Source organism: Physeter macrocephalus, chromosome 11, assembly GCF_002837175.3.
Source record: "Physeter macrocephalus isolate SW-GA chromosome 11, ASM283717v5, whole genome shotgun sequence".
In the NCBI taxonomy this organism is placed as follows: domain Eukaryota; kingdom Metazoa; phylum Chordata; class Mammalia; order Artiodactyla; family Physeteridae; genus Physeter; species Physeter macrocephalus.
In genome coordinates, this window is record NC_041224.1 from 43189084 (window position 1) to 43209755 (window position 20672).

The 20672-nt window shown below is 47.5% G+C and overlaps 1 protein-coding gene and 1 non-coding gene across 2 annotated transcripts; one reads left to right on the plus strand and one right to left on the minus strand.

The window, feature by feature from the left end:
• Nucleotides 1-437: 437 nt before the first annotated feature.
• Nucleotides 438-20540, minus strand: VPS33B (VPS33B late endosome and lysosome associated). The gene is made up of 23 exons (XM_007108355.4): nucleotides 20118-20540; nucleotides 16281-16361; nucleotides 15856-15917; nucleotides 14381-14430; nucleotides 14118-14185; nucleotides 8780-8825; nucleotides 7610-7704; nucleotides 7208-7312; nucleotides 6711-6807; nucleotides 6409-6486; nucleotides 5987-6060; nucleotides 5600-5686; nucleotides 5346-5436; nucleotides 5057-5131; nucleotides 4745-4809; nucleotides 4569-4623; nucleotides 3578-3624; nucleotides 2849-2981; nucleotides 2156-2229; nucleotides 1558-1659; nucleotides 1328-1403; nucleotides 1109-1225; nucleotides 438-816 (listed from the first exon to the last, which is right to left on the minus strand). Exons 1-23 carry the CDS (start codon nucleotides 20211-20213, stop codon nucleotides 737-739), a joined length of 1854 nt encoding a protein of 617 aa, XP_007108417.1. The 5' UTR covers nucleotides 20214-20540; the 3' UTR covers nucleotides 438-736.
• On the plus strand, nucleotides 6154-6226 carry TRNAW-CCA (transfer RNA tryptophan (anticodon CCA)). The gene has a single exon. It is a non-coding gene; the product is annotated as a tRNA-Trp (tRNA).
• Nucleotides 20541-20672: the final 132 nt, after the last annotated feature.

The following is a 20672-nucleotide window of genomic DNA, read 5'->3' on the forward strand; positions in this document are numbered from 1 at the left end:
GTCACTAGAATCAGCACTTAGGAGGGCACTGGTAACCTTTACAGGAGCACAGTTTGCCAATGCCTGAAATTGCTCTAACAAGGGACACAATCTTTCATTCTGCAATACGAAACAAAAGGCTTAAAATTCAAGCGACTCCTTAAGTTAAAACAATAGCAAGCTCATTTTTTCTAAAGTGTAATGAATCACAGAATTTTAGAATTGGAAGGGTGTGTACTGATCATCTAACTAATCCTCATTTTATGGTTGAGGAAAGTCCAGTACAGTGCAAGTTTCAAGGAAGAACCAGACCAGTGCAAGTTTCAAGGAAGAACCAGACCAGGCCCAGAGCTACTACCCAGTCCAGGCCGCAGAATACATGAAGCCCCTATGTAAAGCCCCCTCTGCTTTACCAGTAAACATGGAAGTGCCTGTCTAGAACTAAACACAATATTGATACATTGAGAGTAGAGGCTTTATTTACAATGATACTCAAACAGGATTTAGCAAAAGATCCTCTTCCTTCCTCCTTATCTCACCAGCAGCATGGGCTGTACTTAATAAACAAAAAAGAAATATCCTGGGGGCAGGAAGTGAACTCTCTCCTCAGATATGTTCTCTAAATCCAAATAAGTTCCCTGCTCCCCAGCTCTTAGGAGCATAGTTGGTAGACATTTTATTAGCAGCTGGGATTCAAACTCCTGCATCCCACTGAGGAACATGTCCAGGGAAGACATCAACACTGGCCGGGAAAAGTTCAGGCTTTCACCTCACTCATGGCCTCCATAAGGCGAGCGCTGTTGGTGACTGCTGTCGTCAGAAAAATGAACCTGTACCCTAAGGAGTCAAAAGCACCACCATACGTGACTGAGAGCAGATTTAAGCCCCTAACCAGCCATGTCAAGCCCCTCCAGTTCCACGGCCCTGGCTGGGTCAGAGCACCAGTTTATAGTCATAGATGCATCAGTGCCAGGCTCCTGGGCACAGCAACTTGCCATGCTTGGTGGAACTGGGCTTCCTGCTATTCAGCCCACAGCAAGATGGCAGCAAGTGGTACCCAGAGGCGAGTAAAGAAGCCTTCCTGAGGGCTGCCCTTTGTCCCCCAGATCCCGCGGAAGCCTGATCTCACCTTTCTCTCTGCCCAGGAACCGGAGGGCTGAGATCTCAGAGAATGTGCAACCACCCAAGAACACCACCAAGATGAGGCGCAGGGACTCACTGGAAGCCTTGTCTTCCTTGGTCATGTCTGCAAAGACCAGACCAGACTCAGCTCTTCACCGGCACTACTGGATGATTTATCCGGCCCTCCTCTCGTTTCACCCCGCCCCCACTGGGCAAGGCCACGCACCTGTGAATGCCAGCTCACTGCAGTTGAGAAGCCGCACCACTTCGTCCAGGCCCTGCCAGCTTTGCCGCTCCAGCACCTGGGAAGGCACAAGTGCTAGTTTCAAGTCTAGCAGCAGCCAGACTGTCACATTTCTTGCTAGTCACTCAGGTAGTTAAAAGTTGGGCCAGGCCAGGGACTAAGAGAAAGCAGAGAGCATGAAATATGAACAGGAGCGAGCTACTCGTTCTCACCTGCTCGATGATTCGGCAGCTGAGGGGCACATAAGCACCACTGAACACATATGCCATGTCACGTGGCACTTTCAGATCATACTCGCCATCCACACGTGGGATCTAGAGGGCAAAGGGGACTGTATGAGGCAAGTGACCACTCAGCCCTCCAGTCCTTTACAGGGTCAGAGAAAAGTGGCATACCCCTAGGAACAGCTCTTACTTCTACTAAAATGAGAGCCAGCAGTAGCCTTGGAGGAAAAAAAAAAAAAAAAAGAATCCATAACCAAAGATGAAAGCTGTTCTGTGCCTGCTGATTCTCTTGAATGAGTTTCCATGCTCGCTGGAAAGAGGGACCCCTTCTGACCCTTCAGCGACATGGGACATGTCTGTCACTGAAGAAGCACTTAGTGTATTCTCTGACATTGGTAGGTGTGAGTTACGTGTTTATTAAATGAATGAACCTTTGTGTCTTGTCTCATTATTAAGCTCATGCTATAATGCTACCACACAAAAGGATCTTTATAAAAACAAAATGACAGAGAGGTTTTTGTGGGTTCAAAGTACTTCACAAAGGACTGACCCCACTGCCTCCCTTGTCCACCCCTGTTCTACATACCAAATTCAGCTTCTTGCTGATGGCGCGGAAATTGCTCCTCTTGGCCAGAGAACTGAAGGCATCAGTAATCTTTCCTGGGAAAGAAATCTGTGCTGGTTTCATCTAAGCATCTAATGATGCTGCCGCAGGTGATACCACTCAGGAAATGACAGGACCCCCCCCCTCCTCTTCTCAAATAGCAGGACCCATCACATCTGAAGATCCCCCTCCAAGCCGTTCACCTACAGTTCCCTGGAACTGATTAAGACAATCACCACCCTTCTCCCACCATAGTCTTCCTCCTCCTACAGGGTACCAGCCCTCTACTAATGCAATCTACAGGGTGATCCTAGTTTACTGGTTAAGTGTACGGCCTTTGGAGTTAAATCTGACTTACTAAGGGACCCTGAAGAAGTCACTTAACCTCCCTAAGCCTCAGTTTCCTCATGTGTAAAACGAAGATAATAAAACTTACCATATAGAAACTTTGCAAGGATTAAATGAGAAAGTATATCTAAAAGGCTTAGCACGTCAGTGTTCAATAACTGGAAGCTGCTCTTACAAGCAGAAGTAGTGGCAGTAATGACAGTAACAGTAATGAATCACTTTCTCCTGCCCCAGCTCATTCTCTCCCCACCAGGGTGCTCTGCCTATTGAGAGAACAGGCAACAACAGCCTGGAGGGTGAAAGGGGTTACCTGCACTCTCTGCTCACCTGCAGCCTTGTCCGTCACCAGCTTGCTCACTTTACTCTCCACGGCTGTGAGGGTGTCCCCCGGGGCCTGCTCCGTTAGGAGCCCAGCTCGCCGCAGATTGGAGAAGGTTAGCAGGTGCTCGGGGCCATAGCTCTGAAGAAAATGCAATTCAGCTCTCTACCGAGCGTCCACCAAGGGCCTAGCACTGTTAGGTGATATGGAGGCAGGGGAGAGGAGGATTATGTGCTCTGTGTCCTGAACAGCGCACACTTGTTTGTGGGGAAGATTTTCATATCAGAAATCACCAAATGCCAAACAAAGAAAAAAAGCAGCACGGAACAATTAAAGAGCACAGAAAGCTATCTATGTAAGGAGGTGGGGAAGGCTTCACAGAGGAGGTGGGACTTGAGAAGGACCTGGAAGGAAAGGTGTATCGACGCCTCGCAAGGTGCTAAATAAAGGGAGAGAGAATCCAGGAGTAAGAACTCACCACTGGGTCCAACAGCTGAATTGTTCAAATTCCCCCCGCACTGGCCACATAAGAGGGGAGGAGAGTGAAACAAGAGCAGTGGGAAGGGTCTCTGCGTGCTAAAAGGTGACCATCCCCACGACCTCTGCGAGGGAGGCCGCATGGGAACAGGAGGGTGATGGGGACAGGAAAGGGACCGTTTCTTCTTCTGCCTCTTTCGAAAATGTCCAATGACCTCCCTCCACCAAGTTTCCTCAAGAACACAGTCTCCTGGCCTTACCTGCAGATACTGGGTTTTCAGGGATCGGTAATCCTTGGGGATCAAACCTGAGGGTAAGGAAGATAAAGGTTCATGAGCCAGTTGAGGTGTCCTAAAGTGTACAAACCAACCAACCAACCAACCAACCAACAAACCAACCCTCGTCCCCCCACCAAAAAAAAAACCCTAGTCAGAAGGAAGGAGTCACTACATAACGTTAACCTTGCATCCTATGCAGTTGATTCTAAATTGACTCCTAAATTTAAGCTTGCTTTTTGAAAAATATAGCGTTCCAAGGAAGTTCTGAGAGTTCCAAGGAAGAGCCCCGAGGAAGGGACACTGAAACGAAAGCTAATCTAATCCGTAGTGGGGGGTGGGATGCGGCAGGAGGGAGGACAAGGGCCTTCCCGTGCATTTCTCCCTGGCTATGGGCCAGTTTTCTGGGGAACTGCTCAACAGCTAGTGGGGAATAGGAAAAGTGTTCAAATGAATTCCCAAAGTGCAATCTTAGATGTTTTTCTCCACAGGGGTAAGAAGAAATGGACTTCCAACTACAATAAAGGGGATTTAGAATAAGCAAATGACGTCATTGGGTAGAAAGCAACCTTAAAGAATATTTGCCAACTGGAAGACTTCAACACTCAAAACAAGTTGCCATGAAAGGTTGCAGAATCTGAGCTTTTAAAATGTTTATGAAATTGGTTTTTCCTGGACTGTATCTTGATTATGAAATCTTGTTGCAAGTAGGAGGCCAGATGGAATGATGAGAGAAATGCCGTTCAGCTCTACCCCTTTGCAGTCCTACGATGGGACAGGCCTTGTGCCGGGGGCGTTGGGGAGGGTGGATGTGGTCCTGTTTAGGGATGGAACAATAAATTACCTTATGACCTGGGGATGTTTCACCCAAAACAAAAACTGCTTTATTTTACAGGGGAAAGAATCCACGAGATTACAGGGAACTATCCCTAAGGTACAGCTTTTCAATCTGGCATCTTTGGTCCCTGGGGCTCACCATTCTCAGTGATGGACAAAAGGCACATGAGGCGAAGGCTTTCTATGGGTGACACCTGCACAGGAAGAAAGAATCAAGGAGAATTCAAGTTTTATAACACACGTTCTCTCCTCTTGCTTCCACTTGAGCCCCACCTCTAAACGCTGTTCCCAATATCTCCTCCCTTTCCGCCTCACCTGCCGGTCTATGTGCTCTTCAATGTAGTTGGTGCTCTCACGGATGCTGAAGCCCTCCAGCAGCGCTGCAAATAATCAGAGGAGAGCCTGTTACTGGGGGAGCAGCTCAGCTGTTGCCATCTATGCTAATGGGCGTCTGTCTCCCCATCTCTTTCGTCATCCTTGGGGTGGGTTAAGGGGCCCCCAGGGCTTCTAGCAGGAACCAACATTCCACACAGCCAGCGTCAGCTGGAAAGTGCGAGAGAGCATCTTTTCAGGGTGGGCTGGGGCTGGAAGCCAGGGAAGCAGAAGCAGGAGAAGTAGCCAAGTCACCATGCTCAGTCTTGATGAGCTCCTGGAAGTCCTGCTTGGTTTTCTTCTTCATGATGGATTCACAGGCCCCGATATCTGCAGACAGGACAAGAGGGGAGCTGACATATTCCTGGTTCTGGAAGAATGTCTCTTTATTGTCCAGAAGAATAAGGACCTCTTAAGGCAAAATGCAGGAGCACTTCTTCCCACTTTAGACCAAAGAAGAGCACTATTTTCCAAACGAACAGGGATCTCCTCCCAGATCTCCTCTGCAGGGTTCCCCTTGCCCTACCCTCAAGCTGAAACCTACGGAGACTCAGCAGGCGGTGCTCCTGCTTCAGTCCCTTGAGCTCCTGGGACACGAAGTTCTTCATCTGCTTGATGTCCATGCCTCTCCGGCGCTGTGGGGACATTCCCATGAGGTCAGCCCCTCTGCCCTCAGATGTGAGCAAACACTACCCTCCCTCAGTTCCCACCCACTGTAGCATCGGAAGGGGAGCCAAAGGGCAGCAGCCTGGGGAGCCACTGAGGAAACAGACGGAGGACCCGGGCTGGGAGCCTCACGTCATACTGGGCCTGCAGGTTCCGGGCCTTCTGGCTCAAGAAGCCAAAGACATTGGAGAAGTGCTCATTACGAATCTCATTAAACACCTGCAAGGGGAATAAGACAGGAACAAATTACTATACAGACGCATACCTCGTTCCTTCCTGCCTCATCACGGTAACAACAGCACAGGGCGAGTGCTCAGCTATTCTAGCAGAAGTACAAAGAAAGCTAAGCTGGTATCAGTAAGGACATGTCAAGTCCCTGCTATGTGCTCTGGGTTGTGCTCTTAACTGGCGGGGTGTCCCTCTCTCCTGGGGACGCGGCCTCTCCTCCCAGTGCCGCGACCCACAGCCTCATGGTGGCAGTGGCCCTGGGGAAATCCTCTGCGGCACCCGTGTGCTCACCTTGTCCTCGGCGTTGAGCAGCACCTTCAGACTCTTGTCCGAGGATGTGACTTCTGGGCCAAAGTCGACACTCCCTTTGAGAGCAGAGGAAACAGCTATGAGGATCTCTGATGAGTCCTTCCTTCCCCTCCCTTTCCTGAACTGCCATTAAAGGTCCCCCAGGGACTTCCCTGGTGGTCCAGTGGTTAGGACTCTGAGCTTCCAATGCCAGGGGCCCAGGTTCCATCCCTGGTCAGGGAACTAAGATCCCACAAGCCACAGAGCATGGCCCAAAAAAAAGAAAAAAAGATTTAAACGTTCCCCCAAACTATCTGGAAGGCAGCAGTTCACTCCAAGCCTGGGTCTCTCCCACAAGTCCTGACCCTCACCGTGGGAAGCCCCAGGAGCTGAGGACCCCTCCATCTCGCCAAGATGCCACTTACCACACTTGACGCGGAAGGTGTCATCCACCAGGCCCTCGTAAACCACCTGGGAGCAAAGTGCCGTCACAAAGTCCACATCTGAAACCGAGATCCCCGACCGTGAGGGTCCTCCCCAATGCAGCCTCCCACCCAGTTTGCTCAGTATCCGCTCAAGTGCCTTCCATGGGGCCCAAGTGCCCACGCCCCCAGTCAACGCTGGCATTCACAGCCCCAACTTGAGGATCCCAGCTGCGCCACCATGTTTCCCACATTCCCGTATCTTCTAGGGTCGACAGATGAGAGGAGTGCTGAGCATACTTCACCTCTGTCCAGGAGAAAGACATGTCCAATTTCTGGCCTTCGGCCCTTGGTTTCACCATCCTCCTCCTCTTCCAGTTTCCTCCACAATTCATGTGACATCTGCCAGGGCCCAAGACATTCGCAATCTTATGTCCAGGTCCCTTGTGCAGCCCCACCCCTACAGAACCCAACCCCTTTCCATGTGATCCTTCTCCTTGACCCCAAGAGAGGAGCTAATTATTAACAATATTACCTCTTCTACTCCCACCTGTTCCTACCCCTCCCCATCCTGCCCCACACCAGTGAAGGAGTCTCTCCACCCCTAAAGATTTAGGGATGCTACCCAGAGGTCCCGGGCTCTTGCCATTCTGTTAGCCACACAAGTTCTCCCCTCTGGGGACCTACTCTGGAGCAATGAAAGCAAGGTAAAGAATATACCTCACATCCCAGATGCCCATGAACAATCCTTGGTGGTTAGAAAACGAGTGAATAGGGGCTATCAGGACACAGAACTGCTCACCTTAGCACATCTGCCAATTCCATAGCAGTTAGGGAAGGGTCCATAGAGCGTGCTGAGGAGGTGCAAGGCCTGTGCCACAGTGTTGATCCAACACTGATCTCCTTCCTGCAGGGACCACATGGGCCACAAAGATATGGATCAACCCGACAGATCCATCTGGAAAGTGGGTAGGCCTAGAAGCCCTGAGCAGAAAGGCAGGGTCTGGGCAACGCTTGCAAAAGTCCATTTTCATTGGCCCCAAAGGAAGCCCCATGAACATCAAGCGGTAGTATTCCGTCTCCAAATTACTATCACTCATGATAAATTATGAGTTGGATGAAGGTTGAATCCATATTTCTAGCCCACAGGACCCCATGTCTGTCCCAACTCCTTGATGCCAAGACCCAAGGGCCCTGCATTTACCAGGAAGTAGTCCCTGAAAAATTCTGGTAGTTCCATGCTCAACAGATCCACATCAAGAGGCAACAAAGAGAAGGCCCATTCGTCACAGCTCACATCTGTGGGTACAGAGAGCATCAGCCTCCCTGCCAAAGGCACGTGGCTCCACATTGAGGGAAGCTCCACTACAGCCATGCAAAAACTCCTGAGTGCCTGCCACACGCCAGGTACTGCACTGAGCATGGAATGCTCAGAGATGAATAAGATACAGTCTCTGCCCGGAAGGGGCTCACAGGCTGATAAGGAAAGGAGACATGTACGTAAAAGCCTGTAATACAGTGGGATCAGTGGTGTGTTTTCATTAGAGTGCCGACCAAAAGTGCTGATGAAACACTCCTTCATTTATGCATTATTGGACAAATACTGACGGAAAGCCACATATGTACGGTGCTAGGCTAAATACTGGAGACATGGTGGTAAACAGAATGGACGTGCTCCTGACTTCTGGAGCTGACAATGTAGTAAGAGAGTACACACCAGACAAATTTAACTACAGTTATATGCTCCAAAGAAGTAAAACAGCAACCTGTGAGCGCAAATATTTCAGGGATCTAACCTCAACTACAGGTACAGGAAAGACTTCCCTAAAGAAGAGACATTTGGCTCAGAATTTGAGTATGATTTGGGTAGGCAAAAAGCTGTAGGGTGAGGAATATTCTAGGCAACAAGAACAGGTGCGTGAAGTCCCAATGGCTGGAGGGTAGTGAGTCAGGAGAGAGGAGCGGCACGTGATGAGGCTAAAGGGCCAGGAAGGGGCCCGACTGTAGAGGTGCAGGCCATGCTGAGGATTCTGGGTTTTATTCTGAGCCACTGCAGGATTTCCAGTAGGGAGGACAGCGACCAGGTTTGTGTTGCATGGAGGATGAAGTGAGGAATACACACAGGAGGGAAGGCACGATTTTTGCTTGTGGGAGTCTTGGGAGGTAAGAAGAGAGCATCAGTGATTTCCAACTATAGCCCCACTAGTATTCTAATTTGGGGTCTTCCTTCCCATCCTCAGGACCCTCTCCTCCTGCCAGGCCAACAGGAATGAGGCAGGGAAAAGGAAGAGATGGGGACGGGGAACAACCATCATGGCCTTCGGCCTTCTTCCACACGTCCTCCCCCTTTCCACTCATATCCATCTCCTCTCACCTCCATAGATGCCCTCTTCCTCAAGCACCATCTCGCACGCATAAAACTGAAAGAGAAAGGGAAGCTGATTAGTAATCCCCTTCTCCATTCTTTCCATTTCTCTGGGGTTCCTCTGTGGTCACTGATGAGGACCACACTTATTGAACACAGTGAAAAAGACAAGAGAACCCAGACTCTTAGATCTAGAAAGGACCACTGGAATCACTGGCCCAACGCTTTGTTTCCTTTTGAGCCATTTCATTCATTTATTAAGTCAATTGCTTTTTTCTCCCTGATTGACTGGAAAAGCTTTACAAAGGAGAAGGTATTCAGCTGTCATGGAAGGGTGAGTCCTGCAGGCAGAGACAGGAAGCAGGGCATGACAGTGCTATAGAAACAGAGGAGGAGCAGGTGGAGGTAAAAAGCAATGGTGTGGAGAGAGGAGGGGTGGAGTGCTGGTTAGGACATGTCCATGGGACCTCTGCAGACACCGAGGGAGGTCTGGACAGACAGCCTTGGGGGTTAAAGGCACATACACTGCATTTAAAGTAGCTGGTTTGTCCAAAAGAACACACAGAGAGAAGAGAGCTTAGGACAGGACACTAGGGAACCAAAATTAAAAGGGTGCACAGTCCAAGACCGGGCAGAGAAGACCGAGAAAGAATACATAGAGAGGTGAGACTAGGAGAAAACAACACCCCTAAATAGCACCTCTAAAGGCAGAGTTTCAAGGAAGAATGGGCAACAGTCTCAAATGCCAGAGAAGTTAAGTAGGAAGAGCATGACATAGACATCACTATATTCGACAACAGAGATCTTAGGCGACTAGATTAAAAGATGAAGGTGGACGTGGGGAAGCAGAAGCAGTGGCAGCAGACAAGTCTTCAGTCTGGCCACGAATTAAGGGAGAGTCGCTGTCAGGGACAAGAGATGAGGAGAGAGAACTGTTTAGAAGGGATAGATATGGTTGAAGATATAAAAGAGTCTACTTGATGAAGCAAGAGAGTGGAGAAAGCAGGCAGGGATGGAGCCAAGAACACAGGTGCGCCTCCGCTCTTAGATGGGGAAAGGCCAGTGTCTCGTCCTCCTTTTTTATTTTTTGTAAATTATTTTTTATTTTTTATTTTATGTTTTTTTGGCCATGCTGCATGGCTCGTGGGGATCTTAGTTCCCCAACCAGGGATTGAACCCACACCCTTGGCAGTGAAAGCGCAGAGTGCTAACCACTGAACCACCAGGGAATTCCCTCATGCTCCTTTGACACAGGCAGGAAAAGGGTGAAATATTTGGAGGTAATGAGGAAGAAGGTTGATGGCACTTCTGATAATGATGATGACAATAGTAATAGTGGATGTGTATTATTTGTTTCACATGTACTAGGCATTGTTGTCAGTGTTTTAAAAGCATTACCTCTCTTGATCCTCATAATAACTCTATGAGGTGTGGAAGATTAATGCTAGGTTCGCCTTATTTTACAGTTATACAGAAGAGTCCTATTCATCCCTCATTCATTTATGTCAGTAAAACTGAAATCCTATAGGCCTTCTTTTTGACCACACCACACGGCATGCAGCATGTGGGATCTTAGTTCCCCGATCAGGGATTGAACCTGCGTCCCCTGCAGGGGAATCAAGGAGTCTTAACCACTGGACCACCAGGGAAGTCCCTATGGACCTACTTTTAGTGCTAACTAATTGAATTCCATAGCCCAGTTTGAAAACTGCCAATCTTCATAATTAACAAAGGGAGTCTCAGGAAGAGAGACAGATTTCCTCTTCCCTACAGCTACTAAGGAAGACATCATCTTACGATGGAAAATTAGGTCAAAGAATTTGATCAGATAGGGTGTTAGAAAGAAAAAATTCATAAAAATATAATTTTCTGGGCTTCCCTGGTGGCGCAGTGGTTGCGCGTCCGCCTGCCGATGCAGGGGAACCGGGTTCGCGCCCCGATCTGGGAGGATCCCACATGCCGCGGAGCGGCTGGGCCTGTGAGCCATGGCCGCTGAGCCTGCGCGTCAGGAACCTGTGCTCCGCGACGGGAGAGGCCACAACAGAGGGAGGCCCGCATACCACACACACACACACACACACAAAATATATATATATATATATATATATATATATATATATATATATATATATATATATAATTTTCTTTTTCTGTGTGATATGGAGGCTTGTAGCATTATTTGAAACTGTTACCAACTTGTTCTATTCCCTGTTTAAACAAGTCTGTCCTTGGAAGTATAATTGGAAAAAAAGGGTCTTTTAAGACTCCAAAAACTAGAAATTACTGCTATAGCTCCTTTAATAATTCAAAAGTATCCTGTAATTTTGATTGGTTATTTTACTCAATAATTTTCTTGCCCTAGTAATAACATTATCCTTGATATATTTGTATTCCTAAACAGGATAAATAGCTGTAAGACTGTGCCATCGGGACTTCCCTGGAGGTCCAGTGGTTGAGACTCTGTGCTCCCAATGCAGGGGGCCTGGGTTCGAGCCCTGGTCGGGGAACTGGATCCTACATGTATGCCCCAACTAAGACCCCACAGGCCACAACTAAAGATCCTGCATGCTGCAACTAAGACCTGGAGCAGCCAAATAAATAAATAAACATTATTTTAAAAAAGGGACTTCCCTGGTGGCGCAGTGGTTAAGAATCCGCCTGCCAATGCAAGGGACACGGGTTCAATCCCTGGTCCAAGAAGATCCCACATGCCATGGAGCAACTAAGCCTGTGTGCCACAACTACTGAGCCTGTGCTCTAGAGCCCGAGAGCCACAACTACTGAACTTGCGTGCCACAGCTACTGAAGCCCGCACGCCTAGAGCCTGTGCTCCACAACAAGAGAAGCCACCTCAATGAGAAGCCCGAGTGCTGAAATGAAGAGTAGCCCCCGCTCGCCATAACTAGAGAAAGCCAGCGTGGAGCAACGAAGACCCAACGCAGCCAAAAACAATAAAATAAAATTGAAAAGTAAATAAATAAAATATAAAAGCATTACCTCTCTTGATCCTCACAATTCTATGAGGTGTGGAAGATTAATGCTATGTGCTCCTTATTTTATGGTTACACAGAAGAGTCCTGTTCATCCCTCATTCATTTATGTCAGTAAAAACTGAAATCTACAAGGCTACTTTTTTGTGTGCGTCGTACGCGGGCCCTCTCACCGCTGTGGCCTCCCCCACTGCGGAGCAGAGGCTCCAGACGCGCAGGCCCAGCGGCCATGGCCCACGGGCCCAGCTGCCCCGCGGCATGCGGGATCCTCCCGAACCGGGGCACGAACCCGTGTCCCCTGCATCGGCAGGCGGACTCTCAACCACTGCGCCATCAGGGAAGCCGTAATTTTTTAAAATTAATTAATTTTATTAATTTATTTTTGGCTGTGTTGGGTCTTCGTTGCTGTGCGCGGGCTTTCTCTAGTTGTGGAGAGCGGTGGCTACTCTTCATTGCCGTGCACGGGCTTCTCATTGCGGTGGCTTCTCTTGTTGTGCAGCATGGGCTCTAGGCGCCCGGGCTTCAGTAGCTGTATCACGCGGGCTTCAGTAGTTATGCCTCATGGGCTCTAGACCACAGGCTCAGCGGCCATGGCTCATGGGCCCAGCCGCTCCGCGGCATACCTCGGTCCGGATCCTGCCAGACCGGGGCACGAACCCACGTCCCCCACATCGGCAAGCGGACTCTCAACCACTGCGCCACCAGGGAAGCCCTACAGGGCTACTTTTAATGCTAACTAATGGAACTCCATAGCCCAGTTTGAAAACTGCCAATCTTCATAATTAACAAAGGGAGTCTCAGGAAGAGAGAGAAAATTCCTCTTCCCTACAGCAACTAAGGAAGACACTGTCCTGTAATGGAAAATTAGGACAAAGAATTAGATTGGATAGGGTGTTAGAAAGAAAAAAATTCATAAAAATATCAATTTTCTTTTTTCTGTTTGATATGGAGGCTTGTAGCATTATTTGAAACTGTTACTAATTTTTTCTATTCCCTGTTTAAACAAATCTGTCCTTGGAAGTATAATTTGAAAAAAAGGGCTTTGTAAGACTCCAAAAACTAGAGATTACTGCTATAGCTCCTTTAATAACATTCAAAAGTAACCTGTAATTCTGATCGGTTATTTTACTCAATAATTTTCTTGCCCGGGTAATAATGCTACACTTGATATATTTGTATTCCTAAACAGGATTAATAGCTGTAAGACTGTGCTATCAATCTTCAAATGATCTTCAAAGGAAGATCATTGGTTCTTTCCTCTTATTCCTTTTAAATGATGAGAAAACAATATAAGCCTATGATTCCTCTAGACTTCTTAAATAGAAACTGAAAGTCATCTCATTTAAAAGAGATAGGTACTATTATCAACTCCATTTTATAGATGAGAAAACTGAGACACAGAGCAGTTAAGTAACTTATCCAAGATCACACAGGTAATAGGTGCTAAAGCATGGATTCACAGCCAGACAGTTTGGCTTCAGTGTCTTTAGTCTTACCTACTGCTTCTATTTTCTTTAGAATTTTCTTGGGAAAATTGCAAAGGAATAAATCCCTGTCCTTTCAACTTTAATTTCTACCTGCTCTAAGTGTGGCATGCACTACTTGGTATAACTGTATAGTCCTACGACGGGCAATGTATAGACCTGGTACATCATTCCTCCCAATCAATCAGGTTGAGGATGTACCTACAATGCACCCCGTTGATGTGGGGATGACAGGGGAGCTTGATGGAATCAAGAAACGGAGATACTATGACAGATCACCTAACACTTACTGCAATTATTGAGGTAAAGATGGAAGAAACCTAGCCTGGCTATGCTAATTCACTATGTGACTGTGGGCTTCAGTTCCCTCAGCTGCTCCAAGCTTAGAGACCATTTTACTGCACGCTGTGTAAGAAAAACCTCTTCCAAAGTACACTAGTATGGTTCTGATAACCCAAGGGCAGCCCAGCCACATGCCTTTGATAAGCATGGGGCGGGGGGTGAAGATTTATTGTGTTTGTTATTAAAGGGATATAGGGAGAAAGTCATTGAAAAGCCATAACATTGTGCACCACTACTATATAGGAATTGGTGTTAGAAGGGATACATAGCAGGTTCTACTTCAAAAATGTAAACCTTTTCACTTAAAAAAATCTATGTAGAGGACACCTCTCACAACTGTACAATCTATATTCGGGGCAATTTGATGACAGACTCTCTGCTACCTTAATAAAAAGACAGTGACAGGTATTTTGCTCAGTCACCTATAATTTGCTTTGAGGGAGATATAGCTATATAGTGTTGGCCCCTTACCCCTTCCTAGTCCCCAATCCTGTTCTACCCTATGTCATTTCCACTAGGGTCCAAACTCACCTTCTGAGGACTGAAGATCACTTTGTATTTCCGAGTTCGGCCAGCCATTTTGTCAGCATTGACGAGATCTACAGACAGAAAGGATGCAACCCGAAAGCCATGGACCTTTATTAGACTAGAAGCAAGGAAGCAGAGAGCCTCTACGAGGAGTATGGCCTACCCAAACAATTCTTTTCTCATTAAAGGGTTCTTATGGTCAAGGTCCTTAGACCTTCTCACCCTTTCCCAGGTCTTAGTTATAATGAACACCATGGCACACTCACTGGCAATGTACCGCATATTCTTGATGCGAGGTCTGACCAAGAAGCACAATCTATGGGAGAGAAGGGTGAAGAAAAATCATGAAGTTGGTGATAGCAGCTTAGAAGAAACTTAAACAATGCCAACTCTTTCACCATTTGCTACAGTTCTCACCCCAGCCAAAGCCCTGCCAGCTCTTTTGGCTCACCACATACCAAACACCCAAGACCCAGGACTTCCCTGGTGGCGCAGTGGATAAGACTCTGTGCTCCCAATGCAGGGGGCCCAGGTTCAATCCCTGGTCAGGGAACTAGATCCCACATGCATGCTGCAACTAACAGTTAGCATGCCACAACTAAGGAGCCGGCGAGCCAAAACTAACGAGCCCTGGAGCCGCAGCTAAGGAGCCCGCCTGCTGCAACTAAGGAGCCTGCCTCCCGCAACTAAGACCTGGTGCAACCAAACAAATAAATAAATATTTTTTTTAAATATGAGTATATAATTAAGAGTTTAAACACACACAAACACACACACACACGACTCCCCTCGATAAAACAGGTATATCGTGGTGGGCTGGGGGCACTTATTGGCCTTATGGTGGACCCAGGAGTTCCTGCTCTCAAATAATTTACAGTTTATTGGGCAAAATAAGATGCACATATGTATGGAGTATATTAACAATCAAGTGTTAAAAAAACAATACAAGAAAGTATATAAAATAGTGTTCTTCAAACTGGGGTTCATGGATGTATTCTCCATGTATCTAGGAGAATTTTTTCCTCTAAGGGAGGGTGTACATTACTTAAGTTGAGAAGTATTAAAAATAAAAACAAACACCAGACAACAGGCAGGATGTGACTGTGTACCAGGTGAACAGGACAAACACTGAACCCCATGCAAATCCAGAGGAGGAGAAAATCACCCCGGAATGGCAACTGAGAGCTGCGTGGAGGAGGTGGGGCTGGATTCTGAAGGCTGGATATTTGTCGCAAGAACAGTGAGTAGAGGAGAGAATTTCAGGCAGAGTGGGTGGAGTGTCCAAAAACACGGAGGTACGTGTGCAGAGCTTGGAAGCATGCAAAAGTGCGAGCTGAATAGTGGGGATGTGAAAGAGACCAGGCTGGAAAGGGGATGAGAGGCCTCCCTGGAGGCAGCCATGGAATCTACGACAAACAATGAGGACCTCACTCGGTAAGCAAGGGAAGCCTTGAAGGTTCTTCAGGAGAGCCCAATGAAAATATTTTTGAAAGAGTAATCAATCTGGTTAGAGATGGTAGATTGGGTTAAAGAGAGAAGAGGACAAGCGAGGGAGAAACCGCAGAAAAGGAGACCAATTAAGAGGCTAAAGCATAACCTAAGGATGAAATTGTAAAAGAGGAGGGAAGTGAACCATGTCACAAACGTCATGGTGCCAGATCTCGGCCAAGGACCGATCAAAGGCAAATGTGTAGGGACCTCCTCCAGCTTGGAGCCGAGACAGAGTCTCCCAGACACTCACTGTTCACTGGAGCTGAAGGCTGGCTTGTTCTCCACTTTGTACAGCTTGTCTACTTCATGTTGCTACAGAGAGAATCCAACAAAACAATGGACATAAGCGTGCTTGGAAACCCAAAGCCTGATACAATGACAGGGGTCTTCTGGAAGGGATCCCTCCTATTTACTCTGACTGCTAATTCTAGCAGTCAGAGTACCTCCTTGACAACCATCCCACTGAACCTTCCTCAAACTGTCAATAGAAAAACCAAAAATAAAACAATTCAAAAACAAAGAAAGAGTATCAATCCCCCCTTCTCACCGCAACTCTGCCATCCTCTATTTACCCTATAAGGGTAGTCACTCTTCAGTAGTATGTACAGTTCATCAAAAGAAAAACTGCTTAATAGGAAAGAAGGGCCTGATCCACATGGGGAAAGGGGCAGGTACCTTTAGGATGGAGACATTGGCGATTCGATCCAACGGGCTCATGAGATCTGCCTCAATGAACAAGTCCTTTTTTCCTGGAAGCTGAAGGAGACACAGTATCTTGGGTTACTCTCAGGTCACACAATCTCCCTCAGCTGACAGCTCATCCAGCCATCCATTTAATAGAAGCATAGTCTCTGAGTTGGAAGGGCACTAGACCTCATCTACCCCAGCACCTTATTTATTGCCTATATCCACAGCTGACATTTCTCTACATATTCACCTATTTTGTCTTCTCATTTTCTGTACCAGTGGAAAGATATTTCACCTTCTTTCTAAGGTTAAGTCCTTGTCACTCAACCCTCCTGCTCTCCTGTGACCTTGTTCTACATCATTGCTCCTCTACTCCACTGCCTCTTCCACTCTGTCTCCTGATAACCCAAATGATTTCCTGCTGAACTAAGCCAAACAAAACAAAACCGCACCGTGTATCCTCCAGCCCCTCAACTAACTGCCAAATATCTTTTTAAATGGCATTTTTCTTCTAAGTACAAAAATAACCTATGTTCAAGGCGGAAAACTTAACCCAGGACAGCCCTCACCCATACACCCACTCTCCCACGCCAAATCCCTGTCATCTGGTTCCCACTTCACCACTCCTGATGCTGCTCTTTCATCTGTCCAGAGGAAGATGTCATACTGAGTAGAAGAGAGGGGGAAGTTGTTGAAAGTTTCCTCTCAACTAGGCTTTGACAAATGGGTAGGATGTTGGCAGTGACAGATTGAGATGGCAATCTAGCAAAGGCCAGGGAAAGAGAACAGGCTGAATGGTAAGGGCAGAACAAGCAGTACAGTTTGCCTGATAGGTAAGGTACATGTAAGGCAGTGGTCCTCAACCGGGGCTGATTTTGCCCCCCAGGGGACATTTGGTAAAGTCTGGAGACATTCTGGGTTGTCCACCTTGGGGCAGGGGGTGTTACGGGCATCTAGTGGGTAGAGGTTAGGGATGCTGCTAAATATCCTACAATGCACAGGACAGTCCCATCACAAAGAATTAAGCAGCCCAAAATGTCCATAGCACCAAGGTTGAGAAATCCTGATGTAGGGGAATGGTGTGAAACAAGACTGAAATCTTTGACAGGAATTAGAGCATGAAGGGTCCCAAATGCCAAGTTAGGGAGTTTGGTGTTGATCCTCTATGGAACAAGGAAAAATAGAAAGCTTTTGTACACTGAAGCATCCAATCAGCTGGGAATTTTCATTAGGTAAATCTGGGAACTGTGGGTAAAATGGATTGGAGACATGAGAAACAAGAGGTAAGGACTACACTTATGTGGTTAATGCAACAGTCCAAGCAGCCCAAGGACTTCCCTGGCGGTCCAGTGGTTAAGACTCTGCGCTTCCACTGCAGGGGGTGAGGGTTCGATCCCTGGTCGGGGAAGCGCGGCATGCCGCAGGATGCGGCAAGAAAACAGAAGACAAACAAGCAGCCCAGGCCTGTGGTAATGAATGAGGACCTGATTTAGGCTGGTGGTGATGTGAACAAAAATAGGTTTTTTAAGAGATACATGGAACATGTAATAGAATTTTTAAAAATATTTGAAAGAAATTAACAGTGTTAACAGTGCTTGTATCTGATGGTAGGGTTGTAAGTGATTTTTTTCTTCTTTACACTTTATCTTCTGCATTTTCTAGAATTTGTTAGTGTTATTTTATAATCACCATTTAAAAAGTCAGGTGTGGGCTTCCCTGGTGGCGCAGTGGTTGAGAGTCTGCCTGCCGATGCAGGGGACACGGGTTCGTGCCCCGGTCCGGGAGGATCCCACATGCTGCAGAGCGGCTGGGCCCGTGATCCATGGCCGCTGAGCCTGCGCGTCCGGAGCCTGTGCTCCGCAACGGGAGAGGCCACAGCAGTGAGAGGCCCGCGTACCGCAAAAAAAAAAAAAAAAAAAGTTAAAAAAATAAAAAAATAAAAAGTCAGGTGTAAGGAAATATCCACAGGACTCAGCAACTGGTTTAGTTAAGTGTGAGGAGGGAAGAAGAGTCAAAGATGATTCTGAGGTTTAAAGCCTGAATAAGCAGTGCCCATTAATAAGAATTAAGGGGGCTTCCCTGGTGGCGCAGTGGTTGAGAGTCCGCCTGCCGATGCAGGGGACCCGGGTTCGTGCCCCGGTCCGGGAAGATCCCACATGCCGCGGAGCGGCTGGGCCCGTGAGCCATGGCCGCTGAGCCTGTGCGTCCGGAGCCTGTGCTCTGCAACGGGAGAGGCCATAACAGTGAGAGGCCCGCGTACCGCAAAAAATAATAATAATAATTTAAAAATAATAATAAATAAATAAATAAGAATTAAGTCAGAGGAAGTTAGTTTGAGGAGGACATTACTGCACAGAAATCCACTCTGGCCACGTTGAGTCACCCTTGTGGTCAGCTCTTCCTCAGGTCATTCTATTTACAAGTTTCTATCCTTGGTCTCATTTACTCTCTTTCATGGGGATCTCACCTGAGCTAGTGGTTCTAACTAGCATCACTTTTCAATTCCTCAGACATTTGTTGGGTGTCTTTCATGTGCCAATCATTGAGCTACCACTACAGGACATATTACAGAGAAATAAAATATGGTCCCACATTCCCTGAGGTTCTCCCAAGTCCCCATCTTTACCCCAGCTGCAATTCTACCCTCTATCTGCTGATGTTACAAGCAGTATTTCCTACCAGAATCTTAACTTCATCCTATCCAAACCCAAACTACTCAACTTCCCCCACCAAAACTGTTCCTCTTTCTAATTCTGTTTCTCATTTCTATTCAATGTTCATGCAACAAATATTTATTAAGCACATGCTAACTGCCTGACTCTAAGCTAGGTACTCACTAGGTATACATGTTGAACAAAACAGGTTATGTCCCTGTCCTCAAGGACCGACCTTCCAATCTAGTGGGGAATATGAACATTAAACAAATGACTATATATGTAATCCATTAAAATTACAGTAATAGCATTACTTTCTTATTAGCTCAAGTTAAAAACGTCAAACTCAGCTTTGCTTCTCCCTTAACCTTTACGACCAATCAATGTCTTTGAGTCTTTGACTCAAAAAAACCCATCAATTCCTTTCATTTCCACTGCCACTAATTTTGTGTGGGTCTTTATTACTTCAGTCTGATCTATGGTCTCCTCACTGGCCTTCTTGTTTTGCCCATTTATCCAACTTCACAATGGCTATTAGAATCATCTTCAAGTGTTGTTTCATGTCACATATTGGGGAAAATTTTTCAGTAGCTGCCTAATACCTATTGTGTAACTTCTCATCCCTCTCTTCTCTGTATTACATGCCTGTCCTTCCCTGGTTCCTCAGTTTTGCTCCTACCGGTCCATCTGCCTGGAACATCCTCTCCCATCTCCAAGGAAAATATGCTCATCTTCACACTCCAGCCCCTTGAAACTCCTAGATCACTCCAGCTAGAAATGATTGTTTCAGGCACCCTAGCTATCACTCGTTCACCACATGATACCCTGTGTGTGGTAATTTGTGTTTCATACTGCTCCCACTGGAACGTAAGAACCCTAAGGACAAAGTTGTCTTAACCATCTTTCCATCCCCAGTGATGCCTGGCATTAATGGTGTCTCCCTTGTCTGTATGAAAAAAAAGGGGGAGGAGGGGGGATTTCCATTAACTCTCTGGCCAGATCGTCCCAAGTTTTCCTCCCTGAGTGCTTCATTTTGGACCTGCCACAGAAGCTCCAAGGACAATACCAAGGGCCAAGAGCAAGACCAAGGGAGCTCAGTAAGAAAGAACTATGCATCCAGTGAGTGCTGGCTGTTGATACAGTAAAGGCCCCCAGCGTGGCAGGCACTGACCTGCTCCAGCAGATAGATGAGCTGGTCTCGGGCCAGCCTCTTGAGCATGGAGAAGTCAGGCAGCTCTGGGGCATCCGGCCGATGGGGGAAAGCCATGGCAGCGGTCACCTGGGCCGCAGGGTGGAAGAAGGGGGACGCCCTCCGCTCTGAGAAGGCCGGCAGCACCCCAGGGTAAGCGCAGGATGGCTCTCCTTCAGGTAAGGGCAGGGACTTCGAAAGAGCCCCCGAAGGGGCCGTCGCTCCTCAGCCACACTGGAGGAATGAATGGCCACCTCCTGGCCGGACAGCCGCAGCCTCGGGGGACCTCGCCTCAGGCCTGCAGCCACTTTGTCCCACCCCACCCCTCCCGGTCCACTCTGCCGGTCCGCAGGATTCGGGTCCACACCTGCAGAGATACCCGCCTCCTGCCAAAGAGAGGGACGACTTCCTAGACCTCCCGGAAGTCCCGTGCACTCGCCCAGCGCTCAGCGAACCCGGAAAAGGACGGTGTCATGGAAGGGACATTTGAAAACGAGCGGCAACGCGTCAAGGTTCAGTTTCATTCCTGACCAGAGG

Coding starts and splice junctions, on each gene's coding strand:
- VPS33B (XM_007108355.4), bottom strand. CDS start 20,213: ATGGCTTTCCCCCATCGGCCGGATGCCCCAGAGCTGCCTGACTTCTCC. Junction 1,226..1,327: donor CAGTGAGCTGGCATTCACAG/GTGCGTGGCCTT, acceptor TGGTCTTTGCAG/ACATGACCAAGGAAGACAAG. Junction 817..1,108: donor GTTCCTGGGCAGAGAGAAAG/GTGAGATCAGGC, acceptor TTGACTCCTTAG/GGTACAGGTTCATTTTTCTG.